Here is a 23437-nt window from a genome sequence, read left to right on the forward strand (position 1 = left end):
GGGGAAGGGCTCTAGCAAGAAAGGTCCTGAGGGTGGGCTACCATTGGGCATGCGCCCTTAGGGACAAAAGAATTCTTTAAGAAGTGCGCAAAATGCCCTTAGGGACGCAGAAGAATTCTTTAACGTCAATCACCACAACCTGGCCTTTTACATAGTGGGGGGTCAACATCGTGGGATCCATGCCTGTAGCAAAGGCGGGATAAAGTTCGCTATCAATGCTGTGGATTATGTCACGAAGTGGGTGGAGGCGAAAGCTTTGTCAACAATCACGCCGAGCAACATCACTAAATTCCTCTAGAAAACCATAGTGTGAAGATTTGGGATACCTTGGAACATAATCTTAGACAACGAGCGATAGTTTGATTTCGACCATTATCCTCACTGGTGCACGAAACTCGGAATCAAGGTCAGATACTCTTCTCCGGGTCATCCCTAAGCTAATGGACAAGTTGAGGCTACTATCAAAACTATGCTTGGTATTTTGAAGAAAAGAATTGAGAGTAAAAGAGGAGCATGGGCCGCAGAACTCCTAGGAGTCTTGTGGGCATACAAGATGATCACAAAGACCCGATGGGGGAAACCCCACTCATTATGGCCTACGGAAGCGCAACGGTAATACCAGTAGAGATCGGGAAACCAAGCTATAGAGTCTAACACTACGATGAATAGTTGAATAACAGAGGGCTAGAAGAGAACCAGGATTTGCAAGAGGAAAGGAGGGAAGAGGCAAAAATAAGGACGACTGCCCATGGAAGAAAGACAAAGCACTACTTTAGCAAGAGACTCAATCCTAGGATGTTCAAGGTAAGAGACCTGTTACTAAAAGAAATGGGAGCAACAACACTGACAGAAGGAAAGCTCGGCCCTCGGTGTGAAGAGTCATATGTGGTTACAGCTAGTCACAAACCAGGATCATACTGCCTTAAGGACGGGGAAGGAAAGGAGTTGCCTCGCCCGTGGAACAACAAACATCTCAGGAAATATTTTGCTTAAGCCATCAAATGTAACTTGAAAATGTAATGAAGTTGACTTTCTTTCAGATATTGTCTCTCGCTCGGCAACCCAATGAACTGGACAACCATTGCACTCGAATCTACCAGTGCGGTTGAGCATCTCTCCCTCCGAAAGAAAGTCGAGTGGTCGTTACACTCACACTTAGCGATACAAAAGACAACACCACTCACACAAGGGCATTAGTGGTCGCTAGACTCGCACTCGACAACAAAAAGGACATCACCACTTGCACAGGGGTGTTAGTCTTCACCAATGCGGTCGAGCATCTCTCCCACTTAACTAAAGTTTTGTGGTCGCTACACTCGCACTTAGCAACACAAAGGATAACACCAAATACACAAGGGTGTTAGTCCTCCTTAGCGAGGTCAAGCAACTCTACTTCCGAACCAAAGTCGAGTGGTCACTACACTTGCACTTGGTGTCACAAAGAAGAACACCACTTACACAAGGGTGTTCATCCTCACCAGTGCGGTCGAGTCTCCCGCTAAACCAAAGCCGAGTGGTTGCTATACTCTTACTTGGCAACACAAAGGATAACACTACTTACACAAGAATGTTAGTCTTTTTAAATGCGATCGAGCAACTCTCCCTCTGAATCAAAGTCGAGTGGTCGTTACACTCACACTTGACAACACAAAGGATAACACCACTTACACGAGAGTGTTACTCCTCTCCAGCTATGCAGAGCAACTCTCCCGCCAAACTAAAGCCGAGTGGTCACTACACTTGTACTTGGCAACACAAAGGACAACACCTGTAACGCCCCGTTCCCGGAGGTCCGGAGAGTTAACTCTTAATACCTAAAATCAACTTAAATAATACAACTATAAAGTCCATCGAAATTATCTTTAACTCATCAGATAAAAAAATAACTTAAAAATAAAATCAGTTTACTAACAACGACTCTCAAATAAGCACTTGTATCCTCAGGTACTTATTCCACTTCGATCATCACACCTTGCTAAAACTTCCTATTCTTGTTCTCCAACTGAACCATCAAAATTATCTGAAAAATATATGGAGATAAGGGGTGAGTTATCAATAACTTAGTAAGCAGAGAACATATACCAGTGTATAAACATGAGCAGTTACAGAAATCAGAATGCAGAACAAAACATTTTCATTTTCAGAGTGCGGAAGCAGAACATGTTATCAAAATAGCAAAGCGAAGATTTAGAAATAATTTCATTCAAAATATTCTTTGGCATAGCATAAATGATCATCATCATCATCAGAACATTATATCAGAATAGAGGCCATGTATAATCCCCGTAGTAGGGTTGTGCATCTGCGGATAGCCAAGCAGAACATGAAACACTCTGTCACCAAGGTGTGCACTCAAAACAGAGACCACTACTCTAACCCGTGGCAAGGCCGTATCCACTATTATTACCCGTGGTTGGGCCGTATCCACTATTATAACCCGTGGTTGGGCCGTATCCACTATTATTACCCGTGGTTGGGCCCTATCCACTATTGTAACCCGTGATTGGGCCGTATCCACTATTATTACCCGTAGCAGGGCCGTAACTGAACAGAGTGGAAACAGAATCAAATTCAGAATCAGAGAGTCATGCCAAAGTTTTTCAGAGGCCACATCATAACAGAGTACAGAACAGAACAGAATCAGATCACAAAACATACTTTATGCACAAAATTTAATATTCGCTCTCTTTTTCAAAGTTCAGAAACAGAATGTCAAAAAAATAAGCTCATGTCTACACCAGTCATGACAGAAAATACGTTCTTCTTAAACAGAATCTCATGAGTAATGCAGAACAAAGATCTGAGGTTGTTTTCAAATTTCTTTTCATAGCAGAACATGCACATTTTCCAAAAAGGACCTCAGTTCATTTTATTTAATGCAAAGTCTAGCATAGGAACCCCGCTTACCTAGACTTCTTAACTTTTCAGAATTTTCCTCAAAATGTCGAACAATTAACAATCGTCACCTATCAAATAATCAAGTAATTCCCGTAAATTTCCAATCAACCACTTATTTCGATATTTAATCATAAACTTCTAAAATAACCTACTTAATTCCTCAAAACCTAAAATTCCATAACCTTAAAATATATCATCTTTTTCTAAAATCGTCAATGTCCATTTGATAACTTCGACTAAAAACATTTAAAAATCTAACTTATTTATTAATGAAAACAACTTATGAAGTTTAATACTGGATAATATAATTATCCCAAAATATTTTAAAATAAACCATAACTATTTTTAAATAGACTAAATCATATCAAAAATAAAAAAAAATCACTACTCAAGTCCGTAAAATAAAAACTTTAAATATTAAGCTCCAATAAATAAATAAATAAAAATCTAAAAAAATCTAAAGTCCAACTATACCAATTTGGGTCCGGGTGTTACAACACCACTCACACAAAGGTGTTAGCCCTCGCCAGCATGGTCCAACAACTCTCCTGCCAAAATCAAAGTCGAGTGTTAGTAATGCCCATCTAATACAACCAATAAAAGGACAACAAAAGAGGTTCAAACAAAAGCAATGACTCAAGGCAAAGCTATCCAGGGAATGACACAAATGAAAGTACAGTAAATATGAAACGATTGCCTGAGTTCAGAGCCCAGACATCAGGCATCAATTCGGTGCCTATAGAGTCTAACCATTGATAAGCATTGGTGCTCGATTACACAGTCTCTAACTACAAGATACTCAAGTTAGTATCTAGCTAATCCAATAAATGATCCCTTGGAAACTCGTGACCAAGAGCTAAACCCATTGCCCCATGCTAGATTGCGGACACGATGAGTTGCCATAATTTGGGACGAGAGTTGTATGACCTCCTTCCGAGACACAGTGAGCTCCCCTCACAAGTCTGCCAAGTCCGCATCATGACGAGATCGCTCCTCCTTATGAATCCTAAGTTCCTCTATAGCGGCCTCGAGTCAAGTCTTCTTAAGAGTCACCTCACTACGGTTGGCTTGGAACTCTGATTGGAGTTCACGGTGAAGCACCTCACCTCGCAAGGCTTTCTTGTAGTACCTAGTTTCATGATCCTTCTCCCTACTTAGATCATTCATCAGACCATCATTAAGGTCAAGCTCGTAGTCCCGCCTATCCCTCAGAAGACTCTCCTCAAAGGAGTCCCATGCCAACTACTCTCACTCAACCATGAACTGATGATAGAGGTTGTCCAACTCCGCTTCTAGAAGATGAAGAAGGGCACCCAACTCAGAACAAGTGGCTGCCCACTTCCTCATTTCCGTCTCTAACCACTCAACGGCTCACCTAGCCCCCTCCATAAACAAATAGGAGGAAAGAACCTATTTCTTCACTTGAGCATGGCAGCGGACAACCCAAGCTGCTAGAGGGTGAACCCCCTATGACACCAAAACAACATTTAGGTGGTATGATGGGAAGGACGCGACACGAAAACAAAGGAACCTACCGTTGAAAGGAAGCCATGGAGATTGAGCATAGTTTACTAAAAGAGCGGGTCTTAGGAGTAGCCCTCTTGCGGGGTAGATACAGAGGAGGCCTTGCGAGAAGAAATAGGCGCCTTCTAGGGACTCGTTGCCAACACGGCCAGGAAGGAAGCAACATACTCCTATAATGTTCTAGGCAAGGAGAAACGTGGGATCCACTCCATTTGTGGCCACTCTTTGGCCTCCCACCTTCTTCAAAGGACCTTCCTACAAAGGGACACTGAACCAGAGGAAATGACAAAAGCATTGATGACATCTCCCCCACCGAACCCAAAAATTGGTGAGGCCTCCACAGAAGGAGTGCAGACATCGGGATACACCTCTTGCATCTCCAACCTGGGAATGGTAGGAAGAACTGAGGAAAGTTTGTCTGACACGACCTTAGGTCCTCGAGGAGAAGGCGGTTTGCAGGAAGGACTTGTTCTTCTTCCCTGCCATTTCTACCCACCTCATTTGAGTTGCTTGACCTTGAAGACGGGGTCCCAAACTCCCATAATGACATCCCGACAGCCAAGCCGAGAATAGAAATGAAAAACATGGGATACATCGAACCTATGTCCCCCCCCTCTCCTTTGCGAGAGACCCCAACGATATGACTAGGACTTGGTGGTAGTGATTGTCCATGTGCTTGAGTGTTAGGTCTAGGCAGGGTGCTTGTTCGAGGTAGCACGAAGCCCCTTCCTCCAGGGTACTGAGCTCACGACCAGAACTTGATCGGTTGCAAGCAACTCTAAAGCCACTCAGTCACGGGTTTTGAGAAAACCTAAGTTCTGCCCTGATATCTTTTGCCCCTTGATTAAGTATTTCTATCAAGTGGTCAAGAAGGGCACTAGGACCCTGCTCGGAGCTGGACTCCTTTGCGGGGGTACAGTGGGCCACTGCAGCAATGCCAGATGCCCACTCGAGCCAACGACATCACTTTCTAGACGTGCCTGATAACGAGCCTTTCCAGATTCACAAGTACATGCTCGCGAAGGACGGGGCTTCTTCTGTTCCTGTTTTGAAGGGGAAAAAGCAAGCCTTTTTTATTGCGAGTAGGAATTTCTTCTCGGACACTACAAGACGGGCATCTGACAAATCGTTGCCGATTTGGAGAAACCAAGAAATGGTCTATGTTCTCCCTAGTAAAGAGAGCATCGGACCAAGTAGCCTCTGAGTTCTCCTTGACCCATGAGTAAACGAAGTCCAAACAACCTATTTCCCTTGGAGAAAGGGTCACGTCGAGAGAATTCCCATCCATAATGCTCCCCCATATGGCATGAACCAGGAACTCACCAAGCCTTGCTTCTCCCATAGGGAACTCCTAGCATGTCCCAGAAATAAAGAAAAACTTCTTATTCTAGTCCTTGATGTGTGAGAAGCGATATTCCAAATGTGCCACCTTATGACCCGTCCGTGAGCGAAGACTGCACAAATTGCCCAGTTGTGGCCGAAAGTCATGGGAATTAACAAATTATAAGGTTCAGGTTCTCATCATTCATAGGTTCTAGGGCCAAAGACCACACCACGTCATCTAGGGTTATGAAGTGTTGAAAGGTTGGGAGCACAAAGGAAGATGATAGTGAAGGGTACTGGAGAAAAGCTAGAATGAAAATCTACACAAGGACTAGTGGGACCAAAGGAAAGGTAGAACAAGGGAATGTATGGAGCAAAAGTGACACTTTTAAAGAGAAAAGTGATGATTGGAGACCTAAGCTTCCCCTAGGGCAACACATGTTATTTATTGTAGGATGGGACACACAAATCCCGCAAAGCAAGTGGCCTGAGTGGACGTGGGGAAAGGCAACATATAGAAGTTGCTCGACCTGAGGGAAAGATAATTATGACATCGGATTGAAAGGGCCGTGCAAAAAAAGAAAGAAAGAGAAAAAAAGAAAGAAGCAAATGGAATCCCCGTCGCGCGTGTGCAACAAGAATTTGTGGGGTAACTATTGGGCCCATATCGCACCCTAAAAAATAAAAGGTCAAGCGAGCAGCCCAAGAGTCCATCACTTAGAGACAGGGGCAGAGCCACCAGGAGAAAGCGATAGCTAACCTCCGCACAAGAAGCCCACACAAAGAGAATATCGATTGGCCTGCGAAGCTAACTTGTTTGTGTCAGGAAGGAGCTTGCTGATAACCTTAGAGGGCATGCGATATTAAATGTGCCGATGTGCCCACTCGAGAGGGCAAGTCCGAGACAAGCAGGAGTGGTCTTAAGGCCCATAAGAGTTACTACATTAAATGCGACGACATGCTCCTTCAAGGAAGTACAATTGCCAAACTGTCGAAAGCAATACATGAGACTCCTGCCAAAAAAGGAATACAAATAAGTAACAAAGGGAAGATCTAGAGGTACACTCGTACTCCCTCTCTTTTGAGTAATCGAGAAGAATTCTTTTGGTAGTAACTAACTTAAGTATCGGAGGCAACCCTAGGCCAAGGAGGTCGAGCCCCATCTTGCTTTTTGATTTCAAGTACAATAGGGATCATCCAAAACCAACGCGGACGCAATTGCAAGAATGCGAAACACATCCTTATCAGATCAAGTCTAGTTTAGTTTGGACCATATATGAGTCGACTTATACTTGGTCCAAATAACTAAACCACTCAAGGCGCTTGACATAAATCCAACCTATTTATTATGTGGGTTGACCTGCTCTGGCTTGTTTTAGTTATCCGATATGAGTTCTACAAATTGATTGCTTATATTGTTCGGATTGACTTGTTATGAACTATTGAACTCAACATGACACTCAGTTTTTTTATTTGTTTAATCTATTTGGTTTAGTCAAGTTCATATGAAATCCAATTACATAAATATTGACCCTATCCTAAAATTAACCAAAAGATAAGAAAGATGCGGTTCGGTGGGTGCAGAGAAAAGAACGTGAGGGGAAACGTCATCGTTCAAACACCACCACAAAGACAGTCAACCATAATGCTTAGCCACGTGGCATTATGCTTCCAATCCAGTCTAATAAAAAAAATTTAATGCAATTCAACAACTATCTACATCACACCTTCTAAACATAATATATAATTATATTTTTTTTATAAAATATAAAATATAAAATAATAAATAATAACCGATAAAAATAATTTTTCAAAATCACATCCTAATTAAGGAATGCCGTGTTCTGAGTTCTATGTCGACACTTGATTTAAAGGTTCGCATTATGTATTTGACGTGAATATGTAATTAAAGCAAGTATTTTTATAAATTTGTTAGATATATTTAATATTCATTAGGTTAATAGTATTATTTAGTATTTTTTCAGTGTACAGAAGTTTTGTAATTTTTAATTATTATTAATTAAATTGGTATTGTTATTATTACTTTAATGTAACCGTGCTCGAGAGTTTCGTTTCCTGTCGGCTTGTTCATACGAGAAGAAGAAAGCTGCCTTTTGCTTAGATTAGCATCGTTTTTGCATTGCTTTTTGTTCGGTCTCTGATTTCTTCAGCAACAACTCAGATAGTCTCTGACTTGATCTTCTCGAGCTCGGACTCCGAGAAGTTTATAACCCCGTCTCTTCCTTTTTATTTCTCAGCTTTCAATCCATTTCTCACGGCCGGTAACTTTTTCGGTCACAGCCGCGGTGACAGTCTCGGCCCGGTTGTTTTCAGACGTTTTCGGGTCCCTGAGGTTTGGGAACTTGGATTCCGAGTTGGGATTGCATTGGAATTGGAATCTCCTTGTGTTTATTCAGTTGCTGATTCGAATCTTCGGTTGCAGAAATCTCTGATGTTCAGGTTCTCTTTGATGGGAATTCACTTTTGTTGCCGTTTATTGGGGGAATATCTTTGAGATGAGCTTTGAGAAGCAGCCATGGATTCTGTGGACTCTTTGAGGTCGCTTACTAAATGGAAATAGCTGAAAAAGGTGGTTCGGTTTCTATGCTTGTTTCCATTTGGTTGTTGAACTTACACAATTAATGCTCAGAGACGAACCTAGTAGTGCTTTTCGTTTTATACGGAGTTGGGGGTTTGATTGCGAGGTTAAAGCCCTTGCTGGTAATTTGGCACGGGTTTCAGCTAGAACTGTTGGGATGCTTTATCGCTTAGTAAAACTAAGCAGGTGACTGAATTTTTTTCTCGGAATTCGGTTGGTGCCTTCATATCTGTCAGCATGAAAGCTCCCTTAAATGGGTTTCTGCCAATTTCAGGACAAGGTCTAGTTACTTGATTCCACCGCAAAAGTTCCCTTTTTTCTATATAAAAGCATATTTTATTTTACATCTTTTTGTCTGAATTGTTCTGCTTGAAACTATTTTTGTGTGGTTTACACTGATTTTGATTCTTCAGTGCTATTTTCTCAGCTTCTTAAGTGATAAAAATTAGATATTAAGATATAGAGTTATGGGTTGTTTTCTATTTCAAAAATATATACACACGACTCAACTATTCAATAAAATTTATCAGTTTTTAAATTTATTTGAATTTCTTTGCGTTTTCAATTTAGTTGTGGGTTGTTTCCTATTTAGTTTCTTTCAGTAGTAGAGTTTACTTTTCTCTTGCTCTTATGTTAGAAATAAAAAAGAATGTATTGCTGCACGCATGAACTCTATACATGTGTATACCGGTTTGTTGTTGAAGTTAGTTATATCTCATGCGGTTATGAGTGGTGATATAAAGTTGTGAATTGCCTGTGTCCAGAAATCGTAAGTAACAGGTGTGGAGGGTTGATATATATAGGTTCATTTCACCATTTCTGCAGAGTCAGGAGGAAGAAAAGAAGAAAAGATGGTTTCGCTTTTTTTTTTTTTTTTAAGCGGGGAGAATATTTATTAGCCATCAATTCTTTGAGTTCCAACATATAAATTTACCATTTTTTTTTTTTGTTTAGAAAACATATAAATTTGATTATTTAAGCTGATCTCTCTCTCTGTTCTAATTACTTGTTCCTTTTCAGCCAAAAGTTATTACTCAATGAACTAAATTCAGTGTGCCTTTGAACAACTTGATGTGAATGATTATCAAATTTCGAGTTATGTTTTTCATGGTTTGCTATGCAAACTGTGAAAACGTAGATGGGTATCTTCATTCATTAAAAAAAAAAGAAGGTGAAAAGGGCTTCTTAAATTTGAAAGCTAAGTTTTACTAACTTGTGTGTGCTAAATCCATTGAGTGATTGTTAAAAGTGTGGTAGAAACTGATTTTTTAGTTTTTCATCTGCTAGTATTTTCATGTGCTTAATGGAGAAAAACAGAACATGTTATCTTTGTGGTTAACAATCACAAGGTTCTCTTGAGTTTTTGGTTGATCCCAGTTATTCTAATGCGCTGCTATTGATGTCTGCAAAAACTTTGTGAGAGCATGGTGTTGTTTGTTCCCAGTCTTGCAATTATGTTTGTAAAAAGAAAGCATGGTACAGTTTCTCTAACCTTGAGCTTAATACCAGCTGTTTTAACCCTACCTTTGGTAACAATTTCCAAAACTTCAGTAACCTTCGTAGGTTCTTGCAAATTTAAATGAGTTTACTTTTCATTGCCATATTTGAAATTCAAAATTATATTGTCTAGTTCCATTGGAAAATAAACTATTATGGAATTTGAGCATTCGACCTTTTCATTGCCATATCTTTTAATTCTCATGATTTCTACAGTTTTGAAGTTTTGTATGATGGTGATAATATTTGTTTGAATTGAGAACAGGAGAGAGGGCGAATATTAATTCAGAGTTATGGCATGCTTGTGCGGGGCCTCTGGTTTCTTTGCCTCCAGTTGGAAGTCTCGTAGTTTACTTCCCTCAAGGCCACAGCGAGCAAGTATGCCACTTTTTTCTTTTCTTTTTCTTTTTCATCTGTTTGAAATGCAACAGTTTCTGGATTCTGGATTCTGATAGAACTTTTGACAACTAAAATTTTCAGGTTGCAGCATCCATGCAACAGGAGACCAACTTCATACCCAACTATCCTAACCTTCCATCAAAGTTGATTTGCATGCTCCATAATGTCACACTGCATGTATGAGTCTCCACAATTATGCTATTCTTTTGAATTAATGGAATCTTATCGAGTCTTAAATCATTTATATTTTGAATCAGGCGGATCTTGAAACTGATGAGGTCTATGCACAGATGACCCTTCAACCTGTAAACAAAGTAGGTCAGCTGTTCAATTCGGGAATTAATATAGACATAATTGACAGAATTCTCTTAAGATGTAATCATGCATACATATAGAACATTGTTTGAAACATCTGTTCTACAGTATGACAAGGAAGCATTACTGGCATCTGAGATGGGCCTCAAGCAAAGCAGACAACCAGCTGAATTCTTCTGCAAAACTCTTACAGCTAGTGACACTAGTACTCATGGTGGTTTTTCAGTACCTCGTCGAGCAGCTGAGAAGATCTTTCCGCCTCTAGTTCGTACCTGTTTTTGAAAGTTTCATGTCTTTTCAATTCGAAAATTCTATCTAGTAAATTTTACCTCTTTCAGAGATCACCATGGGTTTTTTTTAATATATATATATATATATATCCATCTATATAGGATTACTCAATGCAGCCCCCAGCTCAGGAGCTAGTAGCTAGAGATTTACATGACACTTCATGGACATTCAGGCATATTTTTCGCGGTATTGATCCCTTCAAAAGAATACAAACTTCATTCTATCCCTCATTCAATGTCATTCTTTTCTTTGCTAATATATAATCCATTGATGTTTCTTTTAGATGAGTTCTTTAATACCAAGAACTTGCATTGGATGTTTGTATGAGTTGGACTGCAGAAGACAGGTTTAATAAATAATATGTTAAAATTGCTTAGTGCTTTACTTGCAGGCCAACCAAAAAGGCACTTGCTGACCTCAGGTTGGAGTGTATTTGTTAGCACCAAAAGACTCTTCGCTGGAGATTCTGTTCTTGTTATAAGGTATGAAATAGATGTTTTGAACTTTTGGTAAAATGAAAGAGTTCTGCTAGATTATTGCCCCTCCTATAACCAAGCTGAAATAATCTGGTTCTGTGTAGAGATGAAAAAACCCAGCTTCTCCTGGGTATAAAGCGTGCTAATAGACAACAGCCAGCTCTTTCTTCATTGGTCATATCCAGTGATAGCATGCATATCGGGATTCTAGCTGCTGCAGCTCATGCTGCTGCAAATAACAGTCCATTTACTATATTTTACAACCCAAGGTACTTTTGCAGGATTTTTTTTAAGGTTGTCTTTTGGCCGACAGGCTCTGATAAAATAAATTTTACTATAACAGGGCTAGCCCCTCTGAGTTCGTGATTCCCTTATCCAAATATAATAAAGCAATGTATACCCAAGTTTCAATCGGCATGCGATTTAGAATGATGTTTGAGACTGAGGAGTCCAGTATACGCAGATACATGGGTACAATTACCGGTATCAGTGATTTGGATCCTGTTGGATGGAAAAATTCACAGTGGCGCAATCTTCAGGTATTCTACAGCCGTAAACACACGTTGGATTCTAATAAAATATTTAATATGTTAGAAAGGAACACCTTTTCGGGCGTGTGTTACTTCTACACTTGGAAATTAGGTTCATTGTTGCAATATTCATGTGGAAATCATTAATAATCTAAATATATGGACTTGGAAACATGAAAATTACTCTTCCAGGCTGAATTCTCAAAATGTAAGCTAGTGTTTGGTAATTAAGTTGTATTCAGTTATACTGACTATTATTGTGGTCTATATTTTTAGGCAGTTTTAGGAATGTTATAGTTAGGGACGGAGCCATGCACATTATGGTTCCTAGCGTTAAAATGTCCTGTTGCAATCTTTCTGGGTTTGCCCAAGAGTCTCTCCCTGCATGCCATTCCAATAGCACCTACTTGATGTGTTGAAGTCAAAATTTACTATTATTCGTAACTTTTTAATCTCAACTTAGACAGTGAACCAACATTTGCATTTTTGATAGGTTGGATGGGACGAATCAGCAGCCGGTGAAAGGCCAAGCCGAGTTTCAATCTGGGAAACGGAGCCTGTTGTAACTCCTTTCTACATTTATCCACCTCCATTTTTAAGACCGCCAGGTAAATCATGTTTACCAAGTAACTAGATTCTCTATTACTTGAGAGAAGTATGACTTCATATGCCTAATACGGAAACTGTCAACAAACTATTTTTTTTTTAAATATCCAATGTATCTAAGAGCAGTTTTACACAACTGAATAAAGTGGTTTAGACAAACGTGATGAAAGAAAGGAGTTTTGGTTATGAGTCATTTTGTGCTGAATTTTTTAAGAAGACCCAAATTTATGTTTCCAATCATCATTTAATTGAGTCAACTTTTCCAAGTTGGTGCCCTAATCTTGGTAATAACTGTAATACTAGAATGAAGCACACTCTTAAAAAAAAATGTGACATGGTAATAACTGTAATACTAGAATGAAGCACACTCTTAAAAAAAAATGTGACACATCCTCCAAATGTTAAATGTGTGTGTGTGTGGGGGGGGGGTGGGTTGGGGTTCTATTGAACTTGGAAGACTAGTACTTGGCAAAATCTATTTGCAAAAGCTCCCCTGCCATGTATGATATGTTCCTTTATTGTGATCTTTGGAAGTGTTTTTACAGATGATGAGTATGACATAGAGAATGCTTTCAAGAGAACCATGCCTTGGCTTGGCAATGACTTTGTCATGAAGGATGCCCCTAGCTCTATCTTCCCTGGTATGAGCTTAGTGCAGTGGATGAACAAGCAGCAAAATAATCAGTTTTCAGCAGCTCAGTCTGGATTTTTCCCATCAATTGTTTCTTCTACTGCCCCGCATAATAACCTTAATGCTGATGATCGATCTAAATTGTTGAGTTTTCAACCCCCCATCATGTCCGCACCAAGTCTCCAGTTTAACAAAGCAAACGCCCAAAACCAAGTCAGTCAATTTCAACAGCCACCTATAACATGGCCCCAGCAGCAGCACCTGCAGCAATTAATGCAGAATCCTATTAGCCAACAGCAGCTGCAGATACAGCAAGAACTTCAACAGCTTCCACAGCGGCAGCAACTACAGCAACAGCAGCCACAACAGCAACAACAGCAGCCACAACTGGAACAACACCAGCACCAGCACCAGCACCAGCACCAGCAGATATGTCATCTGGGCCTTGTAAATAATGCTGTAGTTGCCCCTAAGCAGGTTCCAAACCAAAGTTCGCAGCAACCAGTTGAATACTCTCAGCTCCAACCACAGCAAATGCTGATGGGAAATAGCCAAACTCAGCAGAGTATCCACTCTAATAATAAGAGTTCATTGCAGTTGACATCCATACCACAAGATTCTCAGTTTCTGCAACAAACTGAACTGCAAGCCTGTCTCTTACAAAGACAGCAGCAGCAGCAAGCACAATTGCAACAGTCCTCAATACAGTTGTTCCAATTGCAACAAAGCCAGTCACAGAGAGCACATCAGCTTCCCCAACTGCAACAGTTGTCGCAACTAGGTCTTTCAGAGCAGGAACTTCAATTGCAGTTGCTACAGAAGTTGCAACATCAGCAGCAATTGCTCTCCCCAGCTAACCCAGTTTTGCAGCCCCAATTGGCGCAGCAACAGCAGCCCAATCTGCAAAACCAGCAAGTACCACTCCTTCCTTCATCTCAGCATCAGCCTCAACAGTTAAGCAGCAATAGCTTCTCAACGAAGCATATTAATGGTAATAGCTTATCAACTTCTGCACTGATGCAGTCACAACAGATTCCTTTGAACCATGCCCAGAGCCAGCACAAGCCACTTACAACTGTCAGAGCCCATTCTGGTCTTACAGAAGGAGATGCTCCTTCATGTTCAACCTCACCGTCTTCTAATAATTGCCAGGTTTCCCCATCCAACCTTCTGAGCAGAAACTATCAAGGACCAACCTTATTGGTGAGTGACTCATTGGTTGAGCCTGCAAATAATATTCAGGAGCTGCATTGCAAATCTGTTATGCAGATCAAAGAAGAGTTGTCCAGCTCAAAAGGACCAGACCAGGTAAAATATAGAAGTAACATCACTGATCAGTTGGAGGCGTCTTCCTCGGGAACATCGTATTGTCTGGATGCTGGTACCATCCAGCCGAACTTCCCAATCCCCACATTTGGTTTAGATGGTGATGTCCAGTCAAATCCTCGGAATAATCATCCATTGGCAGCTAATATTGATGGATTGGCACCTGACACCTTTTTGTTAAGGGGGTATGACTCGCAAAAAGATCTTCAGAACTTACTTTCTAGTTATGGTGGTACTCCAAGTGATATTGAGGCAGATTTGCCCGCTACTGCAATTAGCTCTCAGTCATTTGGGGTGCCAAACATTCCTTTTAAGCCAGGGTGTTCAAGTGATATTGCTATCAATGAAGCTGGAGCTTTTGGCAGTGGAATGTGGGCTAACCAGACTCAACGTATGCGAACCTATACAAAGGTTTGTTGATCTGCTCTTATCTTTGCTTTAGAAATGCCTTACAAAGCGAGGTATATTTTCCCCTTTAACATTGGCAAAATACGTCCATGTCAACAGCCTTATTGCCAAAAAGAGACTGTTTTATGCCCAATTATTCTAACCTTCTTCAAATTTAACATCTGCATGCTTTGTAATGTCACCCTGCTTGTGTAAAAGAATTTGAGTCGCCATGATTTGGCAGCCATTTTGAATAATGAAACATAAGTTTCAAAATTGAGTTCTAATGGATCTTAAGTGACAACCTAAGCTAAAATTCTGCCAACTAAATGCTATTAGTTCCCATACATTTTATTTTTGTGCATTTCCTGATGCATTTCATGATAAAAAGAATATGTGGTAAAGATTGTGTAATTGATCCTTAGGATAATCATATCAAGTTTCGTGGATTAAATAACTTAACCGGTGGCATTGATACCCAAGACATATGATTCCATATCATGATAAAATTCCTAGTTTTAGCTGAGGTGTCTTATTATAACTGATTTTGCTCATGTGAAAGAGTTGAGGTTGCTACAAGTTCAAGTTGCTAAAACAGAGAAGGAAATGCACGCCAAGTGCTTGTGAAAAAGTTCCGTAGAACAATTTTTTGTATTCTCATATATTTTCGCACACACAATGCGTTGTACAGTAGTGACTATTTATAGAACATGTACATAATAGAATTGAATTGAATGACCACTATTGTGACACCTAGCAAGTCTATTTATTCTCTCTGTTGCAATGTGATTTGGCAGAGCCATTCTCCAATGCTCTAGAATGTTCATGCTTTTCCGAAGGTAATATATTTGCCTTATTATCCCCCCCTCAATTCAAGCGGCACTTGTGCAAGTGTGAGACTTGATCGAAGAAGTGTGAAGCGAGTCGTGGACAGCGGTTTGGTGAGAATATCAACTACTTGATCTTTGCTGGAAACAAATGCAACATGTAGCGCTTTGGCAGCAACCCTTTAACGGCCAAAATGATAGTCCAGTTCAACATGCTTTGTCCTCGAATGCAATACCGGATTCATTGACAGATATATGGCCCCGATGTTGTCACACCATATAGTGGGAGGTTCCGAGAGACCAACACCAAGTTCTTTTAAAAGTGACTGCAACCAAAGAATCTCACAAGTAGTATTAGTAACTGATTTGTACTCGGCTTCGGAAGAAAACCGAGCAATAGTGGGTTGCTTTTTAGAGCCCTATGAAATTAAATGATTTCCAAGATAAATACAGAGACCTCCAGTGGACAGTCTATCATCAGGACACCCAGCCCAATCAGCATCAGAAAATGCAGTTAGTTTAATAGAAGAGGATGTAGAGAAACTTAAGCCAAGCTGGCGTGTATTATTAAGATACAGAAGAATACGTTTAACACCTGACCAATGTGGAAGACGAGGATTATGCATAAATTGACAGACACGATTTACAACAAAAGAAATATCAGGATGAGTGAAGGAAAGATATTGAAGACTCCCAACAACACTACGATACCATTGTGGATCCTCATATGTACAACCATCCAAAGTAGTGAGTTTTTCCGAACTAGACATGGGCGTAGAGACTGCCTTACAGTTGTGCATATTGGTTTTTTTGAGTAAATCAGTAATGTATTTAGTCTGAGACAAGAATAAACCCGAGGATGTTCTATGAACTTTAATACCTAGAAAATAATGTAATAAACCGAGATCCTTGACTGGAAAATATTTACTCAGGCTAGCAATAAATTGCGAAATCAGTAGAGAACTCAAACTAGTGACAAGTATATCATCTACATATATTAAGAGATAAATGCAATCAGAGCCAATGCGGAAGATAAATAACGACAGGTCAGCTCTAGAACACCGAAAACCAAGAGTAAGTAATTTATCACTAATTTTAGCAAACCAGGCTCTAGGAGCCTGTTTCAAACCATAGATGGACTTGTTTAACTTACAGACATGAAGAGGAAAGTCTGGATTTACAAACCCAAGAGGTTGTTTCATGTATACTGCTTCCTCAAGATCTCCATGCAAGACCGCGTTTTGTATGTCTAGTTGGTGAAGAGCCCATTGAGAGGAGACAACAATTGAGAGAAGGAGCCTAATGGTAGTGGGTTTAACCACTGGACTGAATGTCTCAGAGTAATCAATACCCTGTTGTTGATGAAATCCTTGAGCCACAAGCCTGGCCTTACGCCGCTCAATGGTCCCATTGGCGTGATGTTTTGTTTTCAAAATCCATTTTGAGCCAAGCAGATTATAAGAGGTAGATGATGGAACAAGATGCCATGTTCGGTTTCGAAGCAAAGCATCTATTTCAGTGGCCATGGCAGATCGCCACTCATGATGTTTAGAGGCTTCTGTGAATGATGTGGGTTCCTCTGGAACTGAAGGAATAGAGGATGACTCAGTGAGAGAAACAGTTGGCTTGGGTGGAGGCCATGGAATGGTCCCATTCGTGCGCTGATGAGGACGAAGAGAGTGGGTCTTTGTTCGAGTAATCATGCTGTGATTGAGAGGTAAGGACGAGGACTCTGTTTCTGGAATGGGAGATATGCTGGCGGCGGATGAAGTATTTGATGTAGAGGAGATGACTAAAGGAGATGTTGAAGCCCTAGATGATGGTCGAGAGATCATTGAGTCCGAAATATTTGTTGTGGAAGGTGTATAGGCTAATTGAGGAGTGAGTTGTGGGCTCAAAGATTGATTATGGGTAGAAGACGTGGTTGGAATTGTGAGTGAGCTAAGAGACATATGAGATTGAAGTCCAATAGAGTCAGACGGCAAGAGAGACGATGAAGATTTTGGTATGGGCATAGAATCGAGTTTGGGCCCTTGAGAGAAGGGAAAGGTAGTCTCATTAAAAATGACGTCCCTGGAAATAAAAGTGCGGCCCGAATTTGTGTGGAGACGGAGATAACCTTTGTGAGTTGGACTGTAACCCATGAACAACATTCTTTAGACCTGTAGTCCATTTTATGAGTGTTAAAGGGCCATAAATTGGGCCAACAAGCACATCCAAAAACTTTTAAGAAAGAGTAATCTGGGACTTGACCCATTAAGATTTGGAATGGAGATTTATTTTGAAGAAGTGGACAGGGCATGCGATTTATTAAGTAAGTGGTAGTGAGAAAAGCCTCAGCCCAATAAGTGTGAGGAACTGAGGCATGAGAGAGTAAGGCAAGGCCCGTTTCCACAATGTGATAGTGACGACGTTCCACACTCTCATTTTGTTGATGAGAGTATGGACATGTAATGCAATGATAAATTCTAAAATTGTGAAAAATGGATTGAAGGGGGCAAATCCATCTGTTTGGACCGAGACAATATTGTAGGGAAATTGATTGTGCACAAATTGAATAAAGGCAGTAACAAGAGTGGAGACATTGGACTTTAATTGCATTGGAAAATACCAAATAAACTTTGAGTAATCATCTACAATAGAGAGAAAATAACGAGATCCTTTTGTGGACAAGGTAGACGCAGGACCCCCCATACATCAAAAAACAATAATTGAAAAGGATAGCTGGATCGACTTGGTGAGGAAGGATGAGGCAGTGCGTGTGCTTTGGCCAAAGTGTAAGCAAAACAATGTTGAAGGGAAGTTGACGTGCTGAGAGGTAGAGAATATTGACGTAGGATGAGAGATGTTGTGCAAGGACAAGGATGGCCCAACATGGAGTGCCAGAGCTGAGCGGTTGTACGAAGACCAACATAAGCTTGAGGAGAAATGGAAGACTGAGGTGGTGTAGGCTCTGCATCCGTCTGAAGCACATACAAACCGTTCTCAACATGGCCCTGAAGAAGCACTGCCTGGGTGCCTGAATCCTTCACATAGAAAAAAGAAGATTGAAATTCAAAATAGACATTATTATCTCACAGAATTGACGAACAGAAAGTAGATTAAGAGAAATGGAAGGAACATGTAAAAGATTATGTAAGAGAAAATTTGCCAGTGTTTGAAGAAAATTGAGCCGAGCCTGTGTTGTGAATAGGAAGACTGAAACCATCACCAAGGCTCATTGTTTCAGGGCCCTGATAAGTAGACAAGTCCAAATTGAGGTTCTGTAATTCAGATTTAAAATGATGTGAAGCAGCTGAATCTGGAAACCAAGTATTCATGTGAGAGGGAGCTAGAGTAATGGCCGTATAATTAGCCGTGAGTGATTGAGGTGGAGGAGATTGATAGCACTGATCAAAACGATAGGAACAGGTAACCGTAATATGACCCCCTTTTTGACACACTTGACAGACAGATCTGTTGTAGAAAGGAGAAAAGGGAGGTCGGGGTCCAAGTAGAATTCCACGTCCATTATGACGTCCACGGCCACGGCCACGACCACGAGAAAAGTTGTTACGGCCACGAGAGAAATTAAAGTGACTCGATGGTAGTGTTTTGACAGTGGTATTAGTTGTGATGGAGGTGCCAGATAAGAGAGTGTTGATTTGATGAGAAAGGCGAGACCCATAGTTTAAGAGATAGCTGTAGATCTAGTTTGAAGAGAGAGAGTCAGGTCGTGTTGTGAGAGAGGTGACCAAAGACTCATAATCTGTGCCTAGACCAGCTAAAATAATGATGGAGATTTCAGAATTGGCTAAGGGATGGCCCGCAACATTCAGAGTAGCTGCAAGAGCTTTTACTTTGTTGTAATAATCGGTGATTGAGTCAGATCCCTTTTTTATAGTAGCAAGTTGGAATTTTGTTTGAGTAAGGTGAGCAGACGATTTTGCTACAAAAAGATCGGTGAGAGTTTTCCAGATTTCAGATGCAGTAGAACAATCGATAACTTGGGCTAAGACCGAATCAGATAAGGAAGAGTTAATGGCCGAAATCACCAACTGATCTTGATGAAGCCATTGAAGATAGGCAGGATTAGGAAGATTATCAATAGTAGCAGGCGGCATGAGAAGAGAACCATCAACATGTCCGAAGACTTGATGCCCCTTCAAATACGGTACTATTTGCGCCTTCCAGAGAAGAAAATTTTCAATGGTGGGTTGTATTTTTACAAAATGACTTGCAGAGTTAAGAAGGGAGGGAGAGTTAGAAGTATTGGTTGATTTTGATGGAGCCATGAGTGTAAATCTGTAAGACGAAGAGAAGAGAGAAAAAAAAAATATGTATGAAGGACGTGGGTCCTTTAAGCTCTTGATACCATGCTAAAACAGAGAAGAAATGCACGCCAAGTGCTTGTGAAAAAGTAGAACATTTTTTTGTATTCTCATATATTTTCGCACACACAGTGCTCTGTACAGTAGTGACTATTTATAGAATATGTACATAACAAAATTGAATTGAATGACCACTAATATTGTGACACCTAGCAAGTCTATTTATTCTCTCTGTTGCAATGTGATTCGGCAGAGCCATTCTCCAATGCTCTAGAATGTTCATGCTTTTCCAAAGGTAATATATTTGCCTTATTACAAGTGTAGCCCACTGCATTGAATTGGTTCCATGACTTTAATAGTGAGAATAATACCTCCTAGAAATTATTTTATTGAACGTATTCCCCTCTGGAGAATTTTGGGATTTGCATCATTCTCATGCCAGTGGCAGCTTCGAATAGATCCTATACCCCGGTGGTCAGGATTGTATTAGCCCAAGTATTTATTTGTTGAGAAGAAACTGATCCAATTTGAAATTGTTGATGTTTATACCGATCAATCATCGAAGGAGAATCCTGATTCATATTGATTAAGCTTCCTTCAGATTACTTTGGAAGTTCTTCCAAAATACAAGGAAATGATTAAATCCTAAAGCCAAAGATCATAGTTCTCACGTGAGCAATCAAAAAGAGTTTGTAGCATCCTTAGGTTTAGGTATTGTTCTTCCAATTATCGTTCCAAGCATTTCTTGGTGAGGTAGCTCTATATGATAAAATTTAAAAGAATTTCTTCGAATATACGAGCAACACCAAAACCCCTTTAGAGCCCAAACCTCCATTTTTCTTACCCATTGTCCTCCTATCTTGCCCATCTTCTCAAGGGGTTGTTGAGTAAGTATTGCATACTGTCCTCTGGAACAATAGTGATTCGGATTGACTTTTATGGATGAATATATAATGGTATTAGCAAGAAACTATACCCATAGGATGAACATAAGTTTATATGACTTTGCACATGTATAGTATATAATTTATTGTAAATTAAATTAAATTATTTTTGCCGAATGGAGGAATATCAACTTGAAGTAGGAAACTTCCTAAATTTATCAGTTAGGGTTCATGATTGAAGTGGTCATAATTATTTCGTTTTCGATTCTATATCATGCAGGAGCAAAGTGTCACGCTTTCAAGATTATATACTTTTATTATAGATTTTATTTCAGGCAGGTTTTACATTCATATTAAAGATAAATGCTTATTAATTGCCATTTTATCGTCCATTTTTGTCCCTATGTACTTTGACTATGCCTATTTACTTCTATCAATAAAATTTTACTTCACCTATAAAAGAAATTATTGTTCATTTAGCAATCATCTAGTTGAAAAATGTCTCATAGAAATAACACAAGGTGCGTTCTCTGAAGGTTGATGTTGCTTCAAAGGAGCAAAGTTTCATGCTTTCAAGATTATATGCTTAGAATTATTCAGGCAGGTTTTTCATTTATATATAAGAGAGAATGCTTTGCAATTACCATTTTATTGTCCACGTAGCAACCATTTAATTGAAAAATGTATCATTATTATACACAAGGCGTGTTTTTAATGAGATTCTCAGATACCTAATATTGATTCAAACTCTTGAAGGTTCAAAAGCGTGGCTCTGTGGGAAGATGTATTGATGTAACCCGTTACAAAGGGTATGATGAACTCAAGCATGATCTTGCCCTCATGTTTGGAATTGAAGGGCAACTACACGATCCACAACGTAATGACTGGAAACTTGTTTATGTGGACCATGAAAATGATATTCTTCTTGTTGGTGATGATCCTTGGGAGTAAGTGCAGACCCCCAAATCTGCTTTAGTGTGTATTGATTCTCCAGTTTTTTTTTTTTTTTAACTATACATTCTTTTGTTTTATCAGTGTTTTTTAACTACACATTCTTAATTGGTCTCAGGGAATTCGTAAGCTGTGTTCAAAGCATAAAGATATTGTCATCTGCTGAAGTAGAGCAGATGAGTTTGGATGGAGATCTGGGTCACATCCCAGGGGTTCAAAATCAAGCCTGTCGGTTGTAATGGGATGGACTGGTGGTGCATGGAGGGTATGACGATAACTCTGCTGCCTCATATAATCTATGAGGGTTCCAAGATTGAAAATGAAGTGGTTTCTTTGACTTAACTCTGGGTTTCTTAAAGACCATCTGAGACTAGTTGGCCTCATCTAGTTCTAATAGAAGATGAAAAAGGAGAGCGGTGAAGTGTTATTCTGTAACAGGAGAATGCTGCTAATAACAAAGGCAGAGAGGAGAAAATATGTTGCTAGTCTTGGAGTGATGTTGATCCTAAAAATGCTATTGTTCTTGGGTGAGATGGAGCTCAAAATGGTAGCACACCTTATTTAGAAATGATTTATACGGTGTTAAGGTGTGCAAGTTCTATGTACTAATTTTTTAAAAAGAAAAGTGGCCTCAAATATGAAACCCACAGGTTTAACTTTTTTCGAAATGAGTGAGCAGAACTTGTATATCATAAGACTGTATCTAGTATTACTATTTTCATGGATGTTTGTATATATGCTAACAAAAATAGAGACAAATGTGGAATTGAAGAATTTGTAGTGTAGTTTGTGACCAGACCAGATATAGATCATGCACCATGCTTGATATGAACCCGTGGGAATGAATTATCTTGAACTCACAATCAATTTGAAAACTCCCCAAGAAAGCTAAAATCAAGTCAAGGATGGAGAATCTAGACCCGATGAGAACTCGTTTCAAGAACTTAGATTATATTAAAATCTAGACCCGTTGAAGAACCCGTCTCAAGAAGCCAGATTACAAAGGAGGAACGCCACAAAGGTTGTGATTTACCTTTGATAAGTTCAAGAGTTCAATCAAGAACAAGAGGAGAAAACTGAACTCACAAATAAAATTCAATATTGTCTACATCTCAAATGAGGCTACAAAAAGTTTTTAAAGCCAAACCTAATCAAAACCCTAGCCAAAATAATGCCCCTTTTACCCAAAATTACCCTTGATGAACAATAGCAGCTACAGTACGCGCGGCTATAGTAACCCCAACAGTAAATTGATGAAACCCTAGTTCCTAAAATGTAATTTTCCAAATAAGCCCTTGGCCAAAATACAAGGCCTTCCCAAAAACATAGTTCAAAAGAAATAAGACATGTGAGTCAAGCATCTTCAAGCCCACTTATTCTAAACTAATAAAATAAATTATTTAACCAAATTGGAAGCCTCCAATAACAATAGGCCGTATCTTAAGTCATGCCTTCCACAGCTTGAATAAAGTGGATCAAAACTGGTTCTTCTTCTTTCAGACCCATCTTCAATGTTGGGCTCTTGCTGGCTTCATCCCAAGTGGATTACACCAATCCTTGCATTGCTTCCTTGATCTTCTTGGCCCTTGATCTTGTAATTGGCCCATCTGGAACTTGCAAAGGATCTTTAAGAGTAGGCCCACCTTGGTTCCTATCATTCCCC

At 39.9% G+C, this 23437-nt stretch overlaps 1 protein-coding gene across 1 annotated transcript; it reads left to right on the top strand.

Annotated features, from left to right (window-relative positions):
* Positions 1 to 7815: 7815 nt before the first annotated feature.
* Positions 7816 to 22570, top strand: LOC109022187 (auxin response factor 19-like). The gene is made up of 13 exons (XM_019005051.2): positions 7816 to 8624; positions 10107 to 10219; positions 10322 to 10417; positions 10498 to 10554; positions 10664 to 10819; positions 10948 to 11032; positions 11238 to 11328; positions 11427 to 11591; positions 11666 to 11861; positions 12346 to 12460; positions 13004 to 14826; positions 21580 to 21770; positions 21893 to 22570. Exons 1-13 carry the CDS (start codon positions 8582 to 8584, stop codon positions 22011 to 22013), a joined length of 3252 nt encoding a protein of 1083 aa, XP_018860596.2. The 5' UTR covers positions 7816 to 8581; the 3' UTR covers positions 22014 to 22570.
* Positions 22571 to 23437: the final 867 nt, after the last annotated feature.

Source organism: Juglans regia, chromosome 10 (genome assembly GCF_001411555.2).
Source record: "Juglans regia cultivar Chandler chromosome 10, Walnut 2.0, whole genome shotgun sequence".
NCBI classification, from domain to species: domain Eukaryota; kingdom Viridiplantae; phylum Streptophyta; class Magnoliopsida; order Fagales; family Juglandaceae; genus Juglans; species Juglans regia.